We start from the raw sequence: 24,748 nt of genomic DNA on the forward strand, positions 1-24,748 counted from the left end.
GGAGGAAGGGAGAGGTTCGAAGCGTACACCCCACCTCTCCAGCAGAGACCCAGGCCGCTGGGGCGGGAGCCGGGCTCCCTAGAGCAGGCCGAACTGAACTACGGTGCCCGGGAAGGGCCGCTCCGCTCCGCTCCTCGCGAAGGCTGCCCCCAGCCAATCATACTTGAGGCCCGCCCTGCTCTTTGCCGGAAGGAGCCGTTACCCCGAGCAACTACAACGTCCGGTTTTCGGAGTTTGGTGGCGGGAAAAGCCATGAGTAAAGGCCGGTCAGAAGCTGCCGCGGGAGGTAACTGCCGTGGGAGCTGGGAGACCGGGAGGAGGGTGGGTAGGGGTCGGTTGAAGGACCCCCTTCCTGCCTTGTCTCTATCCGTAGCCTCCGGGATCCTGCTGAAGTACCTACAGGAGCAGAACCGGCCCTACAGTGCCCAGGACGTGTTCGGGAACCTGCAGCGGGAACATGGGCTGGGCAAGACGGTGAGAACCCTCTCTTGGGACCCCGGGACCTCCCCTGGGACCCCCGGGGTCCTGCACCTCCAGGTTGCCATTTTATCCCAGGGCTTCCTAAGGCTTGTCGGGCGCTTCCCCCATCATTGGTGACATCCTTCCGGCTCCCAAAGTCCCTCTCCTGACTGCTCCGTCCTCTCGCCTCTGTCAGGCGGTGGTGAAGGCGCTGGAGCAGCTGGCCCAACAAGGCAAAATCAAAGAGAAGATGTATGGCAAGCAGAAGATATACTTTGCGGACCAGGTGAGGGAAACAGATGTATGAGAGCCCGGCATTAGGTCAGTCAGCCCCTAGTATGAACCCTATTTGGGAGAATTGAAGCATCCCGTGAAATTCACCCGTCTTAGGTCATTTAAAGGGCCCCAGCCAACCTTTAGGACAAAGCGTGGGCTTCCTTTGCTGTCATCCAGACTTCACTAGATTTCCAGACTTGAAATATGATCGATGACAGAAGATCCTGAATTGTTGCTGTCGAGGTCCATTTACGCGTGGAAGTTCTTATTCCCAGTCATCTAGAATGAGAACCAGTCTGCCAAATTGTTTTCCTTCTGTTTACGGCCCAGACCCCCTTCAGACCCATCGGAATCAATATTGCCAAAGTAGAATGCTTCGTTTCTCCCCTAAACCGACTCCTTTTGTGTTCTTCTCCCTAACGGAATCATTCTTCACCCAGGCCAGAGAGTAGGGAGTCATTCTTTTTGTTTTTGGTTGGCCTCACCACACAGCTTGTGGGATCTTCATTTCCCAACCAGGGATTGAACCCGGGCCCTCAGCAGTGAAAGCACTGAGTCCTAACCACTGGACCACCAGGGAATTCCTTGGGAAATTATTCTTCCTTATTTTACACCTAGTCCGCCATCAAGCCCAGGTGTTTCTCCTTTCTTGACTCCATCCTCCTTTCCAGCTGCCACCACTGCTGTGCTTCAGGTGTTCCTCGTCTACTGCAGTATCCTCCTGATCGCCTGGGCTCCTTACACATATCTTAAACATTGCAGCCGGAATAATCTATGTACATGCAACTCTAGTCATGCCATTTCCCTACCAAAAATTCCAGTGCTTCTTAGAACAGATAAAAGGCACTCAGAGACTTGGCTCCAGCCTCTCCTGTCCTGGTTATTTCTCCATCCATCAATACTAGCCCATTTAGATGTATTTAACTCCTGTGGCCTTTGCTTGTTGTCCTTCCTCTGCCCGGGTTTTGGAGTCCCTTCTTCTGCTGCCCAGCTAACTCTGACTCATCCATTAGGATTTCACTCAGGCATCACCTCTGGAAACCTTCCTTACTGCTCTGAACTAACTGCTTTCCTCAGGCACTTACCTCTTTGAGGCATCCTCTATTTTAATTGTCTTTCACTTGCCTCCATTACAAAACTGAAGCTCTTCTAAAGCAGACCCCATTTGTCATCCATCTTCCTTTACTCAGTACCCCTACAAGATTTAACATCCACTGTCAAGGCTAATTTCCCTAAAGTAGGTTTCATTATATTACTGCTGTACTGAAGATTCCATAAAGAAGTTGGCAGATTTTTTCCTGTAAAGGGGCCGGTTAATATTTTTATGCTTTGCAGGCCAGCTGCACAGCTGTCAGTGGCATTCAGGCCTGCCATTGTAGGGCGAAACCAGCCATACACAGTATGTAGATGAATGGGTATGGCTATGTTTCCATAAATTTTTTGTTTTTAAAAACATACATCTGGCAGGATTTGGCCTGCAGGTTGTAGTGCTGCCTTCTGCCTTAATGGTTTACTGCACTTGATTGTAGAGTCCAAACTGCTCAGGGTGGCATTCCAGTTCTTTCTATCCTGCTTCCCATCACCAACTGACAGGAGGCCGCTGAGCCCCAGCACAGGCCTTTTCTAGCAGCTGCTCACATGGAAGGGGCGCCTCAGACTCACTGATGTCCTTATCTGAATACCTCCCACCATGCCTCGTCACCTGTCTTGAATCTTACTACTGTGGAAACCTGTAATTAGGTATCAGCCCCTGTAAAAGAATGTTTCTTTACTTCCTCAGCCCAGTGAGTAGTTTTGCTAGTAAACTGCAAGATTATTTCTGTTCTATTGGTCAGGATCCCACACCTCAAAGCCCCTGAGGACGAATAGCAGGTTTCAACTTGTTCTTTCTTGTAGCTTTTTGAGGAAACAGGTATTAGACTAAACGACTGCTCAGAAGTACCCTCCCACTACCTTCCTGGGCCCTCTGGAGGGCTGGGGAGCCCCAGATTTTCAAGTGTGTATGAACATTGCCTTCCCAGATGTGGGTCCCCTCTTGTGCCTCCCATCAGCCTGCCTCTGTTTTTCCTTTTGTCTCTGGCAGGACCAGTTTGACGTGGTCTGTGATGCTGACCTCCAAGGCCTGGATGCCAAAATCTTGGCTCTCACGGCTAAGGTGCAGAGCCTGCAGCAGGGCTGCCGCCACATGGAGGCTGGTAGGACTGGCAGCCCCTGGAACGTGCCCCTACTGTCAGGGTTGGTCCCAAGGTCAGGGATTACCAAGTGCAGGATTTATTGAGTGCAGTGACATCTCGCAGCAGAGATCCCTTTGCTAGGCTGCCACAGGCATTATGGGCTTCTCTGGTGGCTCAGTGGTAAAAGAATCCACCATTCAATGCAGGAAACAGGGGTTTGATCCGTGGGTCAGGAAGATCCCCTGGAGAAGGAAATGGCAACCCACTCCAGTATTCTTGCCTGGAGAATCCCATGGACGGAGGAGCAGGCTGCAGTCGGGGGTCACAAGAGTCAGACACGACTTAGCCACTAAATAACAACATAGGCATCACATTCAACTTAATGTGTAACAACTAATGGCTTTTGAAGACAAATGGGCAAGACAGACATTTACGTTCCCTACAGTGATATCAATACACGGTTCCCACACTCCCCTTTATTCTGCCTATTTAATTGACTACAGCTAATAGTCTACTCAAACTTATACTCCCCAACTGTTTGTAGATTTAGGAGGAAAGAAAACTGGAATAAACTGGTAATTCGGTAAGCATTAGTCTTTCTTGAGGCTTTCCAGAATATAGGACCCATTCTGAACCCAGTATGGAGAGAGCCCAGAGCAAGGTGGAGGCCTGGTCTCTTACCTCAGGGTAGCCATTGACTTCAGGGAGGTGTGGTTTTAGAGCTGAAGGAGTTAACTAGTGCCCTGACCACACCGGAGATGCAGAAAGAGATCGAGGAGCTAAAGAAGGAATGTGCTGGCTACAGAGAAAGACTGAAGAACATCAAAGCGGCCACCAACCACGTGACTCCAGAAGAGAAAGAGCAGGTGGGCTGGGAGGGAGGTGGAGCAGGGAGGGCTGCCTCTGCAGGTTCGAAGTGAGGAGGAGGGTTGACCCCAGCAGCTGCTGTGGGCTCAAAGGAACCTGTTTCCCTGTCTAGGTGTACAAGGAGAGGCAGAGGTACCACAAGGAGTGGAGGCGGCGCAAGAGGATGGTAAGTGTAGGGGAGCTCTAGGAAGGCCCTGGATGATAGCAGCCCCCGGGGACACAGCTGCCTCATTTCAGGGGCCCGTCGGGCATGTCCAGTACTGGCATCTGAAAGCGGGTGGTCTTGTTTCTTCTCAGGCAACAGAGCTGTCTGATGCCATCCTTGAAGGATACCCCAAGAGCAAGAAGCAGTTCTTTGTAAGTGGTGCTCGCCCTCCCTTGCTCCCCTGGGACTTTGATCCAAGGCGGTCTCATTCCCTTGTCTCGCTGCCCCACAGGAGGAAGTTGGGATAGAGACGGATGAAGATCACAATGTCAAGCTCCCAGATCCCTGAGAGGCTCCCGCGGCAGGACTGGGAACAGACGTTCTGGACTGGCTGCCGTGTTTAGGTCAGCTCTTTTGTTGTTCCTGGTGGTGCCCACCTTTGAGCACACACTAGAGTACTGGGTGGAGGGAGGGAGCGCAGGTGGCCCAGAGAGGATGGGCATGCTCATTTCATCAGCCACTTGTCGACTGCTTGAAGTCAACACTTAAATGTGGAACAACGCTAAAGGACAGCATTTGGCGATATTTATTGTAATATAATTTGATACAAAAATATTTCATTTCCTCTGGATAATCACACCTCCCAACTATCAAACCTGAGGAAGGCAAAAGGGAGCTTGGGAACAAGGGCAGAGAGAGGCTGCCATACACAGCATTCAAGAAGCCCAGGGCCTTACCCAGGATTCTCCTGGGCTCTGCAAGTCAGAAGGCCTTTAAAGAATCTCCTCTACCCACCTTCACCCCACCCCAAGTCCTGGGAGAAACGTAGGAAGCACTGAGACGGTAGAGGGCCAGATACACTTGACAGAAAGGCTGCAAGTAGTCTGGAGGCCAGTTAATTTTCCAAAATTGTAACTTTAGCAAAATTGCATTGTTTAGAAAAATTAAAAACATTTAATATGTAGTGTTGAGTCACACTTGACTTCGCTGTGCACTGCTACCGCCTGTGGGGACAGAGGGCAGGAGTGGGTGGGGAGGTTGCTTCCCTCTACCACCCAGAGCAGGGGGGCAGTGGAGTAGGGGGCAAGGGCAGGAACCTGGCAGCCCTGCCCTGAGTTGGCCAGAAAAAGCTCTGGCCTCACCTTGGACTGACCAGGCAGCCCTAGCCTAGGTATGAGGCCGCCTTCCACCCCTCATGACTGTGGGAGTACTTCCTCTTACTCCCTTCTTCCCATCCAACTACTGCCAAATGGCTGCACTGGCTCAGTGCAAATAGTTACCAAATATGAGCAGGAATTCGAGGCTTCAAAAAAGGGGAGAGGCCAGGAGCTCTTTAGGGTGCCAAGAGCAGACCTCTATCCTGAGGACTTCTATGGGAGGGGGAAAGACTAGGTGGGTTTGAGATCTATGGTCAGATAAAATAAATTAAAGCTTTCATAATATTCCCCCCACCAACCCAATGAAGGGGGGGGCGGGGCATGGAGGAAGCTGGGGAGCCAAACACCGAGGAGAAAGCAGCTCACTAGTGTGCAGTGTCACGGTCCACTCTCATAAGCCCAGTGGCTCCATGGCCAAGTAGGAGACTCAAAGCCTCTTGCTGGCTGTTCTGCAGGTTCCAAGAGTTGGTCAGTAAAGCTGGTTCTTCAGTTGGTGCAGGACGCCAATCACAATTTCCCGTAGGGTCTGGTGAGGGCAGCACAGAAAGAAAGAAAGATGACAGTCAAGGAGGGCACAGGGCTGCTCAATGACACCTGCCTGGGCCAGGTGCGCTCTTTAGAGCACCATTAAAACAAAAAGCCCCTGGAAAGCACTGACGGCTGCAGTTTACCTTGCACATGCCCCCAGAATAGGCTGAGATGCACTGCTCTGTGATAAAGCAAACACAGAAATGATTAATGGTGTACTTTAGGTGGGGCTATTTGAGGGTTCATTGTAAAACTTGCAATGCTGCAGTATGTTCACGGTGTTTTACAATAAAAATTTGGGACATGGCTTCAGCTGAAAGCATTTCTTCTAAAATCAGGAACAAAACATGGATGCCCAGTCTCACCATTTTTATTCAACAAAGTCTTGGAACTCCTAGTTATACTAATTGGAGAAGAAATAAAAGGAATCCAAATTGGGAAGGAAGAAATAAAACTGTTTGCAGATGACAAGATATTAAACATGGAAAGTTCTAAAGACGCCATCAGAAAACTACTAGAGCTCAACAATGAATTCGTAAAGTTGCAGAATACTACACTGATGTACAGAAACCTCTTGCATTTCTTTAACAATGAAGGATCAAAGAGAAATGTAGGAAACAATCCCATTTACCATCACATCAAAAAGAATAAAAGACCTAGGAATAAACCTACCTAAGGAGGCAAAGACCTGTACTCAGAATAAGATCCTGATGAAAGAAACTGAACACAAACAGAAAGACACAACCTGTTGTTGGGCTGGAGACTCAACATGGTTAACATGACCATCTACCCAAGGCAATCTAAAGACCCAGTGCAGTCCATATCAAAATACTAACGGCATTTTTCACAGAACCAGAACAAATAACTTTAAATGTTGTATGGAAACACAAAAGACCCTGAATAACCAAAATAATCTTGAGAAAGAACAGAACTGGAGGAATCATATGACCTGACTTCAAACTATACTTACTACAAAAGCTACAGTAGTCAAAACAGTATGATACTGGCACAAAAACAGACAAGATCAACAGAACAGGAGAGTCCAAAAAAAAACCCGCGCACTCACAGTCAGTTCATGTACAACAAAGGAGGCAAGAATACACAGCGGAGAAAAGACAGTCTGTTCAGTAAGCGGTGCTCGGAAAACCGGACAGCTACATGTAAAAGAATGAAAGTAAAACATTCTCTAACACTATATACAAAAACTCAAAATAGATGAAAGACCTAAAGTAAGGCTGGATACTATAAAATCTCAGAGAAAAACACATGCAGAAGACTTGGACATAAATCACAGCACTATTTTATTAGAGCCATCTCCTAACGGAAATTAAACGGGGCCCTAGTTGAACTTAAAAGCTATTACACTGCAAAGGAAACCACTGACAAAAAGACAACCTACTGAATGGGAGAAAATATTTGCAAATGATATGACTGACAAGGGGTTAATATCCAACATATATAAACAGCTGATAACAGCTCAGCATCAGAACAACAACTAGGGAATTTCCTGGTGCTCCAGTGGTTAGGACTCAGTGCTTTCACTGCTGTGGCCCAGGTTCAGCCCCTGGTCAGAGAACTAAGATCACACAAGCCACATGGTGTGGCCAAAAAAAATCCCTGGAAAACAACCCAATTAAAAAATGGGCAGAAGAACTGAATGGACATTTTTCCAAAGAGGAACTGCAGGTGTCCAACAGGGACATGAAGCTGAACGTGAGAAATGTAAATCAAAACCACAATCATCTATCACCTCATACCTGTCAGAATGGCTATCATCAAAAAGAACACAAATAATAAACGGTGGTAAGGATGTGGAGAAGAGAGGACTCTTGCACACTGCTGGTGGGAATGTAAATTGGTGCAGCTACTGTGGAAAATAATAATAGAGATTTCTCAAAAAACTCAAAGAGCTACCAAATGATCCAGCACTTCCACCCTGAGGTATATGTTTGAAAAAAAAAAACAAATACGTGTGTATATTCGAAAAAACAAAAACACTAATTCAGAATGTGTGTGTGATGGAATACTACTCAGCCATAAAGAACGAAATAATCCATTTGCTGCAACATGGATGGACCTAGAGATGATCATATTAATCAGCAAACGAAGTCATAAAGACAAATACCATATATCACTTATATGTGGAATCTAAAGTACAACACAAAGTATCTATGAAATAAGATATACAGAACAGACTTGTGGTTGAGAGGGCAGGGTGGGTAGGGGAGAGGAGGAGTTTGGCATTAAGAGACAAACTTACACATAGGATGATAATAAGGTTGCACTGAATAGCACAGAAACTTACTATCTGGGACAAACCATAGTAGAAAAGAATATGAAAAAGAATGAACATAACTGAGTCACTGCTTACAGCAGGAATTAATACTGTAAATCAACTATACTTCAATAAAACTTAAAAATCTGAAAAACCCCAGATGAATCAGTAAAAATGTGGTACACAAACACAATGGAATACTTCTCAGTTAAAATAAAAAGACAAAACAATGAAAATTTGCCTTTTCAGCAACATGTATGGACTTAGCATTATGCAAGTGAAATGAGTCAGAGAAAGACAAATACTATAGGACATCACTTACAAGTGGAATCTAAAAAAATTACAATAAACCAGTGAATATAACAAAAAAGTAGACTCATAGTACGGTGGACAAGCTGGTGGTTACCAGTCGGGAATGGGGGTTGGGGGAACATCAGGTGGGGGAATGGGAGGTACAAGCGACTGGGGGTGTTGTACAACATGAGGAATACAGCCAATGTTTTGTGATAACTGGAAATGTAGAGTCGCTTTTTAAAATTATACAGAAAAAAACACTGGGAAACAAAAAGAAATCTCAGATACAAGTCAAGCCTCAGTAAAATCAACCAGACCTCAAAAGACTCAGTCAATCGTTAAACACACTATTACAAATAATAATTAGGAACCCCAAGGAAAACTACTGTAGGGGCCTAGGGGTGGGGGCCTTAAATCTTTTCCCAAAACCCCAAGTTAAGTGCAAGTGATCCGGGCTCACTTGCTGGGCAGGCAAGCAGTGCCCGAGGCTGCTGTTCCTTGCCACAACGTGAACCAAACAAAGGCCTTGCATGAGTGAGTGCTCAGATCATTCTTGCAAAATGAAGCCTCCACAGGAGTATCTGGGCTAGAAAGCAGAGGGAAACAGGAATACAAGTTGTAAAAATACCCTCAAGAAACCTAAAAGCTGCTGCCCTGCCTCTCTGAACAAATCACAGCTTGGGTCACTTTGCCTGAGCGAAGAGCCCCTGACCCCGTGACTACTGCCGCCCCGTACCTGAGGCTTACAGTGCTCCTCAATCCAGCTGAAGACACAGGCCGACAGCTCCTGGAAGCTCGCCACAGAGATGGAGGCATTGAAGGACTGGAAGAGGGAGTCCATGATGCCTTGAAACACGTTGAACTTGACCTGGTCCGAGACCTGGTCCTCCCCCTCATGGGGGTTGTCCTGGTGTGCCTTCACAATCTGCTCATAGTTCCTGAAATCGAGCAGGCCAGGCCTGAGGGGCTGCAGCAGCTCTCCTGGCCCCTGAAGAGTGATAGCGCTTACCCTCCATGCTCCCCGGGGAAGGAGATTCCCAGCGAACTTGTGGGATGGATTCAACATCAGCTTCTACGTCAGCGGTGATGGCCTACCCCCTCCAACCTTTCCTTCATTAAATCCCACAGGTGTTTCCAGAGTATTATTTGCTACAGTTGGGATTAAGTGGTGCCTACCACACAAGGGAGTAAGAATATCATCTGATGCGGCCTTTGAAGAAGGGCAGGGTGTGAACTGAAGAGGCCTCAGAGTCCCCTCAGAACCAGATGCCCTGGTTCCCCCAACCCAACACCCCCCCTTACACTTTCATGATCTTTAGGGCCATGACATCCTTGCGGAGCGTGGATACCTCCTCCTCCTGCTTTTTCTTCTCCTTGTGCAAAAACTGGATGTAGTCAATGGCTGGAGTGGGGGTGGGCAGAGGGGGTGGGCGGAGAGGACGTCTCAACAGAAAGACAAGGCTGATTTTGACTCCCCTTCCCTCCAGGCCCCACTTCCCCACCCCCCACCTCCTTAAAACCATCCCACCCGGGCCAGGCCAAAAGCGGCTCTGAGGCTCTAGCCTTCTCACAGCCCCCTTGGCTCCAAGCCCTCCAGCGCTCTCCTGGCCATACTCTTCTGCAGCACGATGGCTTTGCTGAGTTTTTGAGAGCCAAGGGAGAAGTCCTGCTGTTGGCAGGTGGGAACGATGGTCTGTAGATCATCATAGCCTCTCTGTGGAGAGAGCAGGGGAAATGGGGTCCTTTACGGAGGGGTCAAGACAAACCGGCACGCAGCTTTTCTTCCATGATACCAAGTTCCATGCTCGCTCACTCAGAGGGGTAGAAAGGAAGGAGAAGTTCACGTCCAGGGCCTAGACTAGCTGCCCCCAAGCTTGCTTGGGACTGCCTGCCGGGGCCAGGGCAGAGTGGATCTGAAGTGTGCAGGCGCTCCCTGAGGTGCGGGCCTCCCCAATCACCTTGATGGCGTCCCTCCTCTTCTGCTCGGCCTGAGTGTGTGCTCGCCGCCGCCGGTCCTTGTAGGACTCCTTGTAGGATTCCTGGTGGTAATCGCTGTCCTCGTCATCTACGCTCAGGGTTGGGGGCAGGAAGAGGTCATTCTGGGGCCCAGTGGGGCCCAGCTAGCCCACGTTCCCCAGCTGGGAAGAACCTGGTGCCCAGAGATGGCGAATGGATACGAGAAGCTAATACCCTAGATGACGTAAGGGTGAAACCCTGTGTCTAGAACTAGGGTTCCAGCGCCCCCATGTGGAAGGCAGGAGCTGCCTTGTCTAAGAAAAAGACTAAAATGAAGGCACATCTGGTTCCCCGGGTGGGGGGATGTTGCCGCCTACCTGTGTTGGGGACAGAAGAGGCACTGGTGGAACCGATGCTATTAGCTCTGGACACTACACTCCCCTTGCGGGTGCTTTCTACAAAAAGCCCTGGAAAAGAGAGGCCCCAATCACTAAGGAATAGAATAGGGGGAGGGGCTCTGCTAGGCTCTCAGACACCTGTGGGCCCAATGGCTTCCTGAGCCCTAAATGCTGACCTCTCTCCTTCAACCCCAAAGCCAGCCATCCTGGGCCACCCACTTCCTGTCGTGCCATGCCGCAGTGCTCCCGTCCCTAGTCTACACTGCTCCACAGGCCTGCAAGGATACCTCCTATCTCACAAAGTGGCATCTGGGCGTGATGATGGAGAGTGACCGGCTGGCCCTGTTTCCATCACTTCCCTGCTCCAGGGCAGAGGGAACTAGGTGTCACCCTTGGATGCTTCCTGCCCCTGTCCTCCAGAGCCTCCCTCGCTGCTCAGGCCCGCTCAGCTCAGGGACGGTGGGCTGTGCTCAGGTGTGGCTGCCAAGGCCTCGCGAATCCATCGGGCTGAGGTGGCAGTGTCCCTCCAGAGGTGAAGAGGGTGCGAGAGGCACTCACCAGGGTCCAGACTGTTGTCGCTGTAGGCATACTCCACCTGCGGCACCGAGCAAGGGAGAAGCCCGTCAGGCCTCCTCCGCCCCTGCACGCGTGTACACACACGGACACACATACGTACACACTTGGGGTGCGCGGGCAGTCGCAGGATTCCCCCCAAGCCAAGAGCAGCTAGGCCGCGGGAGCGCCGCCCCTCGGCAGGACCCCGTCCGCCCACTCCACGCCCCCAGCCCTCCAGTCCCGTCCCCTCACACCCGCGCGCACACGCCTCAGATGTCTTCCCACCTTGGCACACACAGGGTGAGAGCTGTCTTCTCTGCAGCCCCAGGGCCCGAGGAGCGGGGGTAGCTCTGGGGACTGCAGGGAGTCCCCTAGTCTTCCAGACCCCCTACGCGTTCGAGCCCGACCCGCCCTCCCCTCGCCGGCGTGCGCGCCCACGGGGCTTGCCTTGACCCAGGGGTCCTCCGGAGAGGCGCCCGGCTCCGTCATGTCCGACCCACCGAACCGGAAACCTGCCAGCAGGCGGGTCCCCGGCCTGGAGGAAGAGGCGAGGCGCGCTCACGTGACCCAAACCCACCAACCCGCAGCCCAGTGGCGGGGGCGGGGCGGCTGCGCATGCGTGGGCCGGCGGACAACCCCCACGCCCGGCCGCAGCCGCAGCCTAGAACGTGCCGCGCCTGCTGTCGGAGCTGACACTGGTGGCCTCGGGGCAACCCTCCTCACTAGTCCCTGCTCTTGCTCAGGATAGATGTTCCAGCCGCCGCGACATGAAGCACATTCCGTGAAACGGGGTCCCTTTAAGAGGCTTGTCAGCATAATGTCGCAGCGCAGGCGCACCGCCGTGCCCAGCGGGCTCCCGGGACCGGACGAGTTTCCCAGACCTGCACTTCTGGCCACCTCTTCCGACCCCGCCGAAATGCAACCTCTGTGAGGCCAGGGGCTCGAGTGGCTTGTTGAAGGAAGCTCCTCCAACACCCAGCCCAGAGTCTGGCAGGATACTTGTGGAATTAAGAAAGCCTGTTAGCCAAATTTCGCTGCTTTGTAAGCTAAGGAAACTGAGTTGCCAGGAAGGTCCAGAACTTATCCAGAAGTGCACAGCTAGCCAGTGACAGGGCCAATGCTGGCCTCAGTCTGGCTAGCTTCAGAAGCCACACTCTTAACCACTGCACTTCTGGCTTCTCAGGCCTGGGCCTTGCACTTGGGGCTCAAGGGTCACAAAGATACCCAGAGTCATTGAAGCAGGAAGCAGACACCATGGCAACATTCACCTTTAATTCTGTTACAAGTTCCAGTGTTTGCCCTGGCCCCAGCCCAGCATGGGTACCAAAGACCTGTGGATAAGAGCGGGGATAGAACAACGCCGGGGGCCTGCACCGCGTGAGCTGCATCCTCAGTGTTGGCCACACACTGGCAAGCTGGGTAGGCTTCCTGTGTCCAGCGGGCCCAGCGCTGCCCTGCCCAACTTAGCTCAGAGCCCTCTAGGCCCAAGCTAGAGTGAGCTTCAAGGTTCCATTCCTCCTCACCGCTGGATCTCGTCAGCTCCAGGGGCCACTTTGACCCCACAGAGAACTGTCAGTCATGGGCCTGATGGTGCCTCGGAGATGCGCTTCTGCAGGAGGGCCCAGGCTTTCTCCACCTTAGGACGGGCCGGAATGTCAGGAAGAAAACGGGGACAGGGTTAGACAGGTATTCACTGAGACTCCCTCCCCACAACCCAGCCTTTCCCTGGGCACCAACCTGGCGCTGGGTGACATGCGGCTCCCACATGGTGCTCAGCACCACGTGGCTCTGATCCACAAGCTGCTGCCCACTCATCTGGCTCTGCAGCCTGCTCTGAGCCGCAGCCTCACTCAGGCCATCCCTCTCCATGATGCGTCGTATTGCCTGGGCAGATAGGGCATTCGTCAGCCCACTGGTTCTGGGCAGGAACCGAGCTACAATGATGGAGTGGGGGTGGGATCCAGATACCTCGGTCTCAGGGATGACAACTGTCCACACCTCATGCACCATGTTCTGCCAGCCGGCTTCAAGCAGCATGGCGGCATCAATCACGCACACACGCTTTCCTGTGGGGAGATGCCAGTCACTGCCAGCAGCACCCCACCACTTGCTACCAGTCATAGAGCCAAGGAAACGTAGTCCCAGGGAAAGTGGATAGTCTGATTTGGGGTGGGGGAGCTCTGGGGGTAGAATCTGCTCCACTTGTTTCCCTGGGCTGCTCACTCACCCTCAGCCACAGCCTGATCCATCTCCTCTCTGGCCAGCTTTGCGATAACTGGCCACATAATGTCCGTGAGTATCTTCAGCTGCTTCTAAGGAAGGGAATAGAAGGGGTGGGCCAAGTTCACCTTCCCCCAGAGATGGAGCCAGCCCGAGGGAGCAGGTGGTGGGGAACAGGTGGTGGAGACTAGCATTTGGGGCCAGAACAGAGAGGTTCATTGGGTCCCCACCTCCGGGTCTGGCAGTAGCTGCAGAGGCCTTGGAGAGGTGTGTGTTTACCTTGTTCCCAAACACCCGGCTGCCTAGGACCTTCCTGTTGATAATGCCATCTTTATGGAGAATATCTGGATGACAGAGACAGAGGACTGGGCAAGGAGGCCAGGCCACCTCCTTGCTTCAGGCCACCTCCAGTCCTCCCCACTTATTACCTGTTCCAAAGGCTTCCACCACCGGCTGGTAGGCAGGACCACCAGGGGCATAGGCCCGGTGACCCAGGTGGTCACTGTCAATGATATACGCCCCCAGGCCCTTCAGCCGCTGAGCTACTGAGCTCTTCCCGGAGCCGCTGATGCCCGTCAGCCCAATCACGTAGAAACCTGGGGGAAGCTCTGGCCTCTTCTACAGGTACATAAGAGAGAACCCCAGTTACTAGGGTCCCCAGACTCAGGATGGAGGCTGAACCGTTCAGTCTTTGCTCTCCAGCAATCCCAGCCCACCCACATGGGGGTTGGGGGGGTGGGGGCTTACATATGGAGGCCGGAGCAGGTTTCCCAGCATTTGTTGGCGGAAGCTGGAGGAGCTGACTTTGTCCTCCTCATTTTCCTTGTGGTTCAGGTCCTTCAGCAGCTGGATCTGGTACAAAGTGAGCTCCTCTAGGTCCTGAAGCAAAGGAAGAGTGAGGAGAGAGAAGGAGGGGTGAGATGGACAAGGACAAATCTATCACCTCCTCCCCTGCCTACCCCAGAGGTGGAGCTTGCCTCAGAGGGCAAGGTGGGAACCAGTTCCTCCTTGCCTCTTCCCACCACCTTCAGCCCTCTCTTCCCTCCTCTGGGGTCACAGTACTTCCAACAGCCCCCAGTGGCCTTCCCCATCCCCATCCACTCCCTCTGCCAGTTGCCCTCAGGGGTTACATTCTCAAGGCGGAAGCGGTTGACGGCCATCCCCCCACGATAGGTCTCCTCGCTGACCACCAGGAACTCCAGAGAGGGGTCAGAGCCAGCGGGCCCATAGGGGTCGAGCAGGGGGATGATATCAAATGTCAAGGAGGGCTTGATGTCCACCAGGAACTCACTCAGATGTTCCACGCGTTCTGTGTAGGGCTGGAGCAGCTCAGGGAGCAACTTGCCTGGGGAAGGAGCCCAGAAGAACAGTGAGATCTTCTTACCGGGGAGGACGAGGGTGGGCCAGTTTGGGGAAGAGTGTCCCCAAGCATCCTATCTCCAGAGGGGAGGTGGGGGCAGGACAAAGGGGCCTATGAGGAGGAGGCAGCAGGCAAGCACAGTACTGCTGCAAGGGCTGGCACATGTGCAGAGAACTGGCAGTGCCAGGAGGTGTCAGATTAAGAATTCCAAGAGCCAGAGAATTTCTAGAGCCTCCTCTTACTGCCCCTGGCACTGCTACCTACAGCTTACTCATCCATTTATTCCCAGGGGCTCAGACTTTAGGATTCATCACCTGAAGAACTTGTTTATAAGTGCAGATTCTTTGGCTCCACATTTGGGGGATCCTGATTGAATGGTGACTAGACCACACACCAAAAAATCTGCATTTATTCATTTAACATATCCCCTCAGTGTGAACTGAGCCCCAGGCACTGTGACATTTAGGAGGGGTGGGAAGTAAGGGATGGGCCCCCTTCCTCAGTCTTGGCCTGCGGGGGGAGGGTTAGACCGCCAGGATCCAGAGTCTCTTGTCACTCACTCTTCAGCAGGTCTTTGTCTGCCACTCCCACCACAAGCTGCTCCTGAGCCAGGATGCACGCGACACTGAGCAACACCTTGTGGGCATTGTGGAGGCGGTCAAAGGTGCCGCCCACAGCCCCCCGCTGGTGGCCACGCACTGGCTGCTTTGCAGACCTGGCCACAGGGGAGGTTGGCCTGATGGTGGAGGGTAAGTGGACGCCCAGGGACCCCGCGGGGGGCACTGCAGGCCCGTAATCTGGGTACAGCAGCACTGAAGACAGTTGCGGGCAACAGCTGTAACAGCTGGTGGCGTAACGCTCGAGCTGTTGCTTGGCCGGGTTGTACTGGCTTCCGTCCAGGGTCTGGAAGTCAGTCAGGACCACTTCCGGCGGGTGGGCCAGATTCTGGACTGAGGTGGGTAGGGGAGGGAGACAGCTCTTGGTTCGGATATTTGTCAGCAGAATTCTGACGTCCAGGTGCCTGTGGACATCGGCGCCTGCGTAGAGGTGCGTGATGAAATCGAGAACTTCAAACGTGGCCTGCACGGGGCTGGACTGGGGTTGAGCCGGGCCGCCCAGGCTCATGCCCGGCTGCAGGTGTACATAGAGCGTGTGATTCACCAGCCGGGCTGCCGAGGACAGGATGGGAGCCAGGCGAGAGGCCAGGGAAGTCAGCGGCGTTGTCAGCACCAGGAGGCCCGACCGGAACACGGCCATCCTTCCCAGGCCTGCGGACAGTCGGGGAGACGAGGCGAGGGTGAATGGGTGGTATGTGTTTGAGGCCGAAAACTGTAGGGGGACTCGGACCCAAGAGAGGGAGACCTGGAGCAGGGACGGGGTTCTCACTGCCAATCGAGAGGAACCTGGGGAAGGGGACTGGGCTTGGTAAATGGCGCCTCCGGGCTGTGTTCTAATCTCGGTTTTATCATCTCTCAGAGCGGTGAATTCGCTGAATTGAATCAAAATCCTGGGGTGGGGAGAGGAACTAGGCAGGAGCCCCTGCGTCGTAAGACTGGGGATCCAGAAATCCCGGGCGTTCTTGCTGAGCTGCACCAGCATCTTCAAGGAATTGGAGGAGGGGACTAGAAGAGGACACTCAGGCTCGGGTCCTACTTACTGAGACCTCCGGGCTTTGGTTCCGCTTGCACTACCACGGAGGGTTCCCCAACCACTACCCGTTAACACAAGTTCCGGAACTGTGACTCGAAACTACGGAACCTAAGAAAGGCCAAAAATCTCAGCTTTGGTTCGGCGAGGGATTCTCGCAAGATTTTTCATTTGAAGGCAGGCGGGGGCGGGGGCGGGGGCGGGGGCGGGGGCGGGGGCGGTTGCTTGCGGTTGCAAAGGGGCGAAGCTCTGAGGCGTAGGAGGTGCGTGAAAACTTGTTTGCCAAACCCAACCTCACGGAAACTGGGCGGGGCGGGGCAAAGCGGCTGGAGAAGGAAACAGCAACCCACTCCAGTATTCTTGCTTGAAAAATCCCACGGACAGAGGAGCTTGCCGGGTTACACTCCATGGGGTCGCAAAGAGTCGGACACAACTGGAGAGACTTAGCACGCGCGCAGGGCAAGGCGGGCTTGAAAGCCTGTTTAACGGGTGCCCTTCAGACTCTGAGAGAAGAGACTGGCTTCAGCCAGGTCACTCGGGAAACAGCGGCAAAGGCGGAACTAACACCTGGCTTTCCTGCTTAATAAATCGCGGGGACAGAGATGGAGGGATGTGTCATAGGGTAGCATTTAAGTTAGTGCTCGGCGTCCCCAGAGCCCTCCTGACGCCCTCCCAATCTAAGGATCTGGTCACGGAACAGTTGTGTCCAAGTCCCCATTTCACAGATGGAAACATTGAGGCCCTGTATGTTCCAGGGACATCTAGGGAGGTAAGGACAGAGGCCATGTGTCGCGGCTCCCGTGCAGTGCTCTCCACATCACCCAGAACTAGTGATATGACAGTTTTCCCGAGAGAGGAGGAAGAAGAGGAGAGCTCTGCGTGTGAGCTCAGTAGAGCTGCCAGAGAATGGTTCCTGTGGGAGGAAGAAAAGGCAGCGGGGCTGGGGGAGGAGACTCAGTGGCGAGAATTTACCATGAGGCTAAAGAGTGCTGGTCTGGGGAAGGAAATGGCCACCCACTCCAGTATTCTTGCCTGGAGAATTCCTTGGACAGAGGAGCCTGGTGGGCCATAGTCCATACGGTCGCGAAGAGTCGGACACGACTGTAGTGACTTAGCACGCAAAGAGTGCTGGAGAGGCTGGAATTGGTAGTCTTAGCAGCAGCAGCAGCAGCAGTGGGAAGACAAAGCCAAGTTGCCATTAGGAACATTTCAGGTAAATTGTCCAGGGCAATCTCAAAACGGAGGGAAACCAGTTTCCAAGATCCACTATAGTAATATGCTGTGGTTTCTGTTCCCATACTAAATAAATGCTCACTTGCACATTTAATTTTGTTTTTATCATAAAGAGATCTCCCAAAGTGTACAAGCTTCTGGCCTCACAGAACCTGGATCTGGTCCTGAAGTCAATGATGGAAGAGTTTTAGTGCCACAAAGGCCTTGAGACCAGTCTTCTTGCAGAGACATCTTAAGTTGGGTTTTAAAGAGAGGACCCAGGACTTCCCTGGAAGTCCAGTGGTTAAGAATCTGCCTGCAAATGCAGGGGACCAGGTTTGATCCCTGGTCCGGGAAGATTCCACATGGCAAGGGGCAGCTAAGCCCCTGTGCCACAACTACTGAGCCCTTGAACCTAGAGCCCTTGTTCTGCAACAAGACACCCCAATGAGAACCCCATGCATTGCAACTAGAGAGTAGCCCCCACTCACTGCAACTAGAAAAAGCCCTCACAGCAATGAAGACCCAGTGCAGCCAAAAATAAAACTTTAAAAAAGAGAGGACCCAGTTGAGGAAGCAAACCATAAAGACTGTGAGGCAATTCCCTGACACATCTGGACACACTGTTTCACATGCTTACAGAATCATTGTTGGAGGAGCTCTCGTGACTGCCAATTGACCCTTGAGCTGGAGTTGGGCAATCAGAGGCAGCTCACCCCTCCCGTGTCCTTGGAATGTAGTCTGCCCATGATTCCTCCAGTGGGACCTATTTCAAGCATGCAGCCTTGAGAGGGCAACATGTTGTTGAGACCACCTGGATGGTTTAGGTGACTGAACCTACTTAAGGCCTCATAGAAACTTGGAGATTCTGGTGGACAGCTGCAGAGATCTACTCTTCTTCACCATGACAAGCCTTGTGTGTAAGTTCCCTTGCTTTAAAAAAAAAAACAAAAAAAACAAAAAACTTTTTTAGCCACACTCCATGGCATGGAGCATTAAACTTGTACCCCTTGCACTGGAAGGCTTAGTCTAAACCACTGGATGTCTGGGAAGTTCCCGTTGCTTATTAAACCTGCCACCTTCCAATTTAGAGTGGTTGCCTCTTCTTCATTCTGGGGGTCTTTGCCTCCAGTTGACAAATCAACGTTGGTGGCAAGCCGACCAGGAGACCGAAGAAATGGACCTTGGCAAAGAAGCACCTGCATGGGAAATCTTGGGACACGCAGGCTGGTCCAGTGAGCTTGTTTGAGGAACCACGCAGGGTGAACCACTGCAAAGGCGGGAGACGAATATCCTGGAGTGGGCTGTAAAGATGGTAAAAGTAACCTGGAAGCCGATGTGGTTTGATCTCATTACTGCCAGGACTGCACAGGAAAATATAAACTGGCCATCCAATGCTGTGTCGGTTGGCCTGTGGAAAGCCTTAAAACCTGAACAACTGTTCAGACCTGCCCTACCTGCCCCTAAATCCCTGCTGCCCTGCCAACCCCAGCAGAGGCCTTGGAGAAACTCCTATTCAAGGTGGGTGCCTTCCATATCCCAGGTTATAGGATGCAGGCCAAGATTGCCTCCAGGTCAGACCCATTGGAGGCAATTGGTTGGAGCTCAACACTGATTGATCTTCCAGAAGTAAAAGGGGACAGCTTCAGTGGATACTGGAGCCAGTATACGTTAATTTCTTTTTCCTTTTTGGCCACACTGCACAGCTTAGCTTATGCAATCTTAGTCTCCCAATCAGGGATTGAGCCTGGGCCATGGCAGTGAAAGCCAGAATCCTGACCATTGGACTGCCGTGGAATTCCCCGGACATACTCTAACACATAGTCACCCTCAGAAGTTTTCCAGGCTCCCTCAGTACCACTGAATTACAGAGGGTAAAAGTTTGCAATCAGGAAGGTCCTTTTCACAAAACAAATTGGGCATTCTCCCTGCCCTCACACACACCCTGAAAATATCCAATACAAGGAACATAGTGGTCATTGATATCCTACAAGGTCAAACTCTGCAAACCTCTGTCAGGGAATTCTGCCTCAGTTCAGTTCAGTCCAGTCGCTCAGTCGTGTCTGACTCTGTGACCCCATGATCCGCAGCATGCCAGGCCTCCCTGTCCATCACCAACCCCCGGAGTCCACCCAAACCCATGTCCATCAAGTCAGTGATGCCATCCAACCATATCATTCTCTGTCGTTCCCTTCTCCTCCTGCCCTCAATCCCTCCCAGCATCAGGGTTTTTTCAAAATGAGTCAGCTCTTCGCATCAGGTCACCAAAGTATTGGAGTTTCAGCTTCAGCATCAGTCCCTCCAATGAACATCCAGGACTGATCTCCTTTAGGATAAACTGGCTGGATCTCCTTGGAGTCTAAGGGACTCTCAAGAGTCTTCTCCAACACCACAGTTCAAAAGCATCAATTCTTTGGTGCTCGGCCTTCTTTATAGTCCAACTCTCACATCCATACATGACCACTGGAAAAACCATAGCCTTGACTAGACGGACCTTTGTTGGCAAAGTAATGTCTCTGCTTTTTAATGTGCTGTCTAGGTTGGTCACGGAGAAGGCAATGGCACCCCACTCCAGCACTCTTGCCTGGGAAATCCCATGGATGGAGGAGCCTGGTAGGCTACAGTCCATGGGGTCGCTAAGAGTCGGACACGACCGAGTGACTTCACTTTGATTTTTCACTTTCATGCATTGGAGAAGGAAATGGCAACCCACTCCAGTGTTCTTGCCTGGAGAATCCCAGGGATGGGGGAGCTTGGTGGGCTTCTGTCTATGGGGTCACACAGAGTTGGACATGACTGATGTGACTTAGCAGCAGCAGCAGGTTGGTCATAACTTTCCTTCCAAGGAGTAAGTGTCTTTTAATTTCATGGCTGCAGTCACCATCTGCAGTGATTTTGGAGCCCAGGAAAAGTCAGCCACTGTGTCCACTGTTTCCCCATTTATTTGCCATGAAGTGATGGGACCAGATGCCATGATCTTAGTTTTCTGAATGTTGAGCTTTAAGCCAACTTTTTCACTCTCCTCTTTCACTTTCATCAAGAGGCTCTTTAGTTCTTTACTTTCTGCCAAAAGGGTGGTGTCATCTGCATGTCTGAGGTTATTGATATTTCTCCCAGAAATCTTGATTCCAGCTTGTGCTTCCTCCAGCCCAGCGTTTCTCATGATGTACTCTGCAAATAAGTTAAAAAAGCAGGGTGACAATGTACAGCCTTGATGTACTCCTTTTCCTATTTGGATCCAGTCTGTTGTTCCATGTCCAGTTCTAACTGTTGCTTCCTGACCTGCATACAAAAGGCAGGTCAGGTGGTCTGGTATTCCTATATTTCAGAATTTTCCACAGTTTATTGTGATCCACACAGTCAAAGGCTTTGGCATAGTCAATCAGGGTTAAAGTAATCGAACCAGCGATGAAGCAACACCAACTGGGAACGGTAGGGGATGAACGGTAACTGTCAAGTGGGCAGGGCTTAAGGAATTAAACAGAAGAAACTATTCTAGAACTGCACTGCGCGGGAATGGTACACCCTGCCCTTAATGCTTTCATCAGCCCGGTACAGTTGCTAAAAAGGCCAGATGGCTCATGGCAGCTGACTGTGGGCCAAGGAGAGTTGAACAAGCCCCCGTGCACGTGGCTGTGCCCAACAATGCCACCCCTGCCGTCTTAGGAACCTACCATGTAGTACTGGGCTTAGCAAATGCTTTTTTCAGTCTACACCTGGCATCAACTTACCTTCATGTGGGAGGAGTGACAATGGACCTTTCAAGGCTTCCCAATGGTCACTTGCACAACCCCTCCACATGTCGTGGGATGGGAGCCCCAGACTTGTCTTTATACTCCCCCATATCAGTAAAATGGCCCATTACATTGATGATATCATGTTAACATATGCAGACTTGCCTCTGCTTCAGGACTTTCTGCAGATGTTGCTGGAACATCAGTGAGGAGAGGATGGATGGTAAGCCCTCAGAAAATTCAAGGCCCAGACAACCCCATAAAGTTTCGTGTCTCAGAAGCTGTGATCGATAAGTTACAAGCCTGTCCAACTCCTAAGAACATGAAAGAGGTGCAAACCTTTGTGGGGGATTTGGAGGGACTTTTATTCCCCACCCGGCCTGGTACCTCCATCCCTTATCCCACCTGGTGAAGAGAAAGCACACGTGGGGCTGGGGGTCAGGGCAGCAAGCCACCTTTGAGACAGCAAGAATACCAGTGAAACACATCATGGCACTGGGCCTCTCCCAGCAGGGACACCATTGGAGTTAGAGGCGTCTGTGACTCCAAACACGTGGCAGCAGAGACAAGAGAAGGCGAGAGCACCCTAGGATTCTGGTCCTAGCTCTGGGAGGGAACAAACCCCAATACACCCCCATAGAGCCTCCTTGCAGTGTACACAGAACACCCCATCAGGTAGAGCCTCTCATGAAAAGAATAGTCTATCATGGTAAGAACTTCCCTTCCTGTCAAGAGCAGGGTTGAGACTATGTTCTATCAACCCACCTTTGCCAGGATTCAACCCCCACGTTACCTAAGTGGCCATTTGCAACAAAAGGGTACCTTGTCTACCAGTCCACTGTCTCTAGACATTCAAAGTGCTACTTGGCCCTGAAGAATGTGGAGATGCCTCTATATCTGGAGTGGCCCCTGCAGCTCGTAGAGAGGTGGGGTGGGAGCAGGGGTCCCCGCTGGTGCCTGGTATACAGAAGGGCCTAACCAGGGCACCCCACCCACTTGGACTGCAGTTGCTATTCTGCCCAACAATGACATCATCTAGATGGAAACAGGAAGGAACTGCAGCAGCCAATGGGCTGAATGCAGAACAGTTGGGCTGTTCTAAATGATGAACCCCTCCGCAACAAGAGAAGCCACTGTAATGAGAAGCCCCTGCTCGATACAAGTAGAGAAAGTCTGCACACAGCAATGAAGGCCCAGCTGAACCAAAACTAAAACAATGAATTAAAGAATTGCACTTGCGTGCACACACACACATTCACTTGCCTGTACAGTTGGTGAAACGTGAATAAACTCTGGCGATTATAAAAATAAATAAAGGGGTTTACCCTACAGCTTGGACAAGGGGAAGCTGAGAGATGGATAAGCCCTGGTAAGGTCAAGATGTGTGAAGACATTTGTGTTTGTATGCAAGAACCTGAGATGGTCCTCACTGTTTTCCACATTCTGACTCATAAGGCACTGACATCTTCTAGCAATCAGGAAGTTGATCCCCTGCCTAGGTACAAGCTCTAGAAACTGACCCTTCAGTAGATAAAACAGATTGGGTGCATTGGAAAAGCAATCACTGAAGAGCCTGGATGGGATGGCGTATTGCCAAGAATACCCAATTGCCCTTGAAATATAGTGACATGGTTAATGCAGTAACAGCATGACCTATGTGTTCTAAACAATGCCCAAAGCAACAGCCAAAGGAGTCAGGGGGCATCCATCGGAGTTCCCAACCAGTGATGGATTGGTTGTTGAAACATACTCTACTTGGAGTGGACCATGCACCATTAAAAAAGGGAAGAAGGTGGGAATTCCCTGGTGGTCCCATGGTTAGGACTCTACTCTTTCACTGTTGAGGGTGCAGGTTTGACCCCTGGTCAGGGAACTAAGATCCCAAAAGTCACGTGGCCAAAAAAAAGAAAGAGAGAGAAATGAAGGTCTGGTCCGGCATACACAGCACCTCCCACCATGCCGCCGTGCTCACACCTGACAGTGCTGCATCCTTGGTCAATGCGCATGGCATGCACAACCAGGTCAAGTACCTAAGCCTGCCGCCGTCTTCTCTTCAGGGCCATGTGAGCGCATTCTGTGCTCACTGTCACAAATCATTAGACTGCAGTCTCTGTTCCCTCCTTTGGCCTAGGGAAAGTTACAGCACACACATGCCCTTACTGACGGCACCTAGCAAGCCTTAAATGATAACCAACAAAGCCCGTCCTGAGGTCTCTAATGAGAAAGCTGTCCTCCAAAATAGGATGCCTCTGGACATTATCGCGGAGAAGGCAATGGCACCCCACTCCAGTACTCTTGCCTGGAGAATCCCATGGATGGAGGAGCCTGGAGGGCTGCAGTCCATGGGGTCGCTGAGGGTCGGACACGACTGAGCGACTTCACTTTTACTTTTCACTTTCATGCATTGGAGAAGGAAATGGCAACCCACTCCAGTGTTCTTGCCTGGAGAATCCTGGGGACGGCGGAGCCTGGTGGGCTGCCGTCTATGGGGTTGCACAGAGTCGGACACGACTGAAGCGACTTAGCAGTAGCAGCAGGACATTATCATGCAAGGCACCTGTGCCATTACCCAGAGTACTGTGTGTTCGTACCTGCCAAGTCTGCTAATGCATCTTCTTTATTAAGCTCCTCCTGGAGCACCCCTACTACTTTCCTCTGTTTGCAACCTCCCCATCTGGTTTCTGTCTCCACCCCTCCTCCAGCCCCAACCTCAGAGGAAATCAGATCGTCTCTGCAACCCTGCAGGCCCTTTCAGTGGCTCCTGCCACTCCAGCTCCTTTTGCCGGCTTCCGGAAGGAGGTCAGCTAGACCTCCTGGTGAGAGTCAGCTTCTGGGTGGGTCAGGATCCCTCCTGTTGAGTGTTGTCTAGGGCAGGGGGCAAGGAGGGGATGAGTGGGGCTGTTTCCTTTTCACTCATTTAGCCTTGTTTCTTTTTTACACATCTGGCTTCTACAGGGGAACACAATGACAATAGTAATACCCCTAGTAGTAACAATGTTAGACAGTGCCTGCTATTAAGACCTCTAATACCAGCAATTTGAGGCACTATCTCAGTTCATTCTTGTCACAATCCATGATATGTGTGTGCCTACAGCGCTCAGTTGTGTCTGATCCTTTGTGACTCCATGGACTGTAAGCCCTCCAGGCTCCTCTGTCCGTGGAATTCTCCAGGCCAGAATACTGGAGTGGCTTGTCATTTCCTACTTCTGGAGATCTTCCTGACCCAGGGACCGAACCAGTGTCTCCTGCATTAGCAGGCGGATTCTTTACCACTGCACCACCTGAGAAGCCCCCACATAGGTATCATACCCATTTTTCAGGTAAGAAAACAGACTCAGAGAGGGTCAGAACGTTGCCTAAGCTTCCGTGACTCTTGGGAGCCACGTTACAAGCCGACTCTCCCCCGCCAGGTCCACCTAACTCCAATGGCTGCAGACACCCCTAGGCCAAAAATATAGGGAATGCTCTCCCTGCCCTTCGGCGAACTTGAG

The 24,748-nt window shown here is 51.7% G+C and overlaps 3 protein-coding genes, 1 long non-coding RNA gene and 1 other non-coding gene across 12 annotated transcripts; 2 read left to right on the forward strand and 3 right to left on the reverse strand.

Moving 5' to 3' along the window:
- The first annotated feature begins 112 nt into the window (after positions 1–112).
- Positions 113–4,885, forward strand: LOC102412040 (PSMC3 interacting protein). The gene is made up of 8 exons (XM_025280116.3): positions 113–286; positions 374–474; positions 656–745; positions 2,819–2,930; positions 3,630–3,775; positions 3,889–3,942; positions 4,074–4,133; positions 4,214–4,885. Exons 1-8 carry the CDS (start codon positions 253–255, stop codon positions 4,268–4,270), a joined length of 654 nt encoding a protein of 217 aa, XP_025135901.1. The 5' UTR covers positions 113–252; the 3' UTR covers positions 4,271–4,885.
- On the reverse strand, positions 1,243–1,315 carry TRNAE-UUC. The gene has a single exon. It is a non-coding gene; the product is annotated as a tRNA-Glu (tRNA).
- Positions 4,485–11,664, reverse strand: MLX (MAX dimerization protein MLX). Of its 8 annotated transcripts, none has more exons than XM_025280115.3 (9): positions 11,532–11,655; positions 11,088–11,124; positions 10,509–10,598; positions 10,134–10,240; positions 9,790–9,889; positions 9,478–9,577; positions 8,923–9,113; positions 5,445–5,604; positions 4,485–4,925 (listed from the first exon to the last, which is right to left on the reverse strand). In XM_025280115.3, coding segments are annotated over exons 1-9 (828 nt in total). In that variant the 5' UTR covers positions 11,574–11,655; the 3' UTR covers positions 4,485–4,924. The 8 variants fall into 8 exon arrangements, 7 of the variants coding, with proteins under 7 accessions (XP_025135900.1, XP_006055800.1, XP_006055797.1 ...); XR_003107778.3 differs by having other exon boundaries at positions 8,912–9,113; positions 11,370–11,588; XM_006055738.4 differs by having other exon boundaries at positions 4,485–5,604; positions 8,912–9,113.
- A 672-nt stretch (positions 11,665–12,336) lies between these two features.
- On the reverse strand, positions 12,337–16,480 carry COASY (Coenzyme A synthase). The gene is made up of 10 exons (XM_006055741.4): positions 16,322–16,480; positions 15,225–15,932; positions 14,435–14,649; positions 14,052–14,183; positions 13,733–13,922; positions 13,584–13,648; positions 13,312–13,396; positions 13,053–13,150; positions 12,822–12,968; positions 12,337–12,720 (listed from the first exon to the last, which is right to left on the reverse strand). Exons 2-10 carry the CDS (start codon positions 15,919–15,921, stop codon positions 12,661–12,663), a joined length of 1,689 nt encoding a protein of 562 aa, XP_006055803.1. The 5' UTR covers positions 15,922–15,932; positions 16,322–16,480; the 3' UTR covers positions 12,337–12,660.
- A 100-nt stretch (positions 16,481–16,580) lies between these two features.
- On the forward strand, positions 16,581–18,848 carry LOC112583668. Its single transcript, XR_006640783.1, has 2 exons — positions 16,581–17,080; positions 17,658–18,848. It is a non-coding gene; the product is annotated as an uncharacterized LOC112583668 (long non-coding RNA).
- Positions 18,849–24,748: the final 5,900 nt, after the last annotated feature.

Source organism: Bubalus bubalis, chromosome 3 (assembly GCF_019923935.1).
Source record: "Bubalus bubalis isolate 160015118507 breed Murrah chromosome 3, NDDB_SH_1, whole genome shotgun sequence".
Lineage (NCBI taxonomy): Eukaryota > Metazoa > Chordata > Mammalia > Artiodactyla > Bovidae > Bubalus > Bubalus bubalis.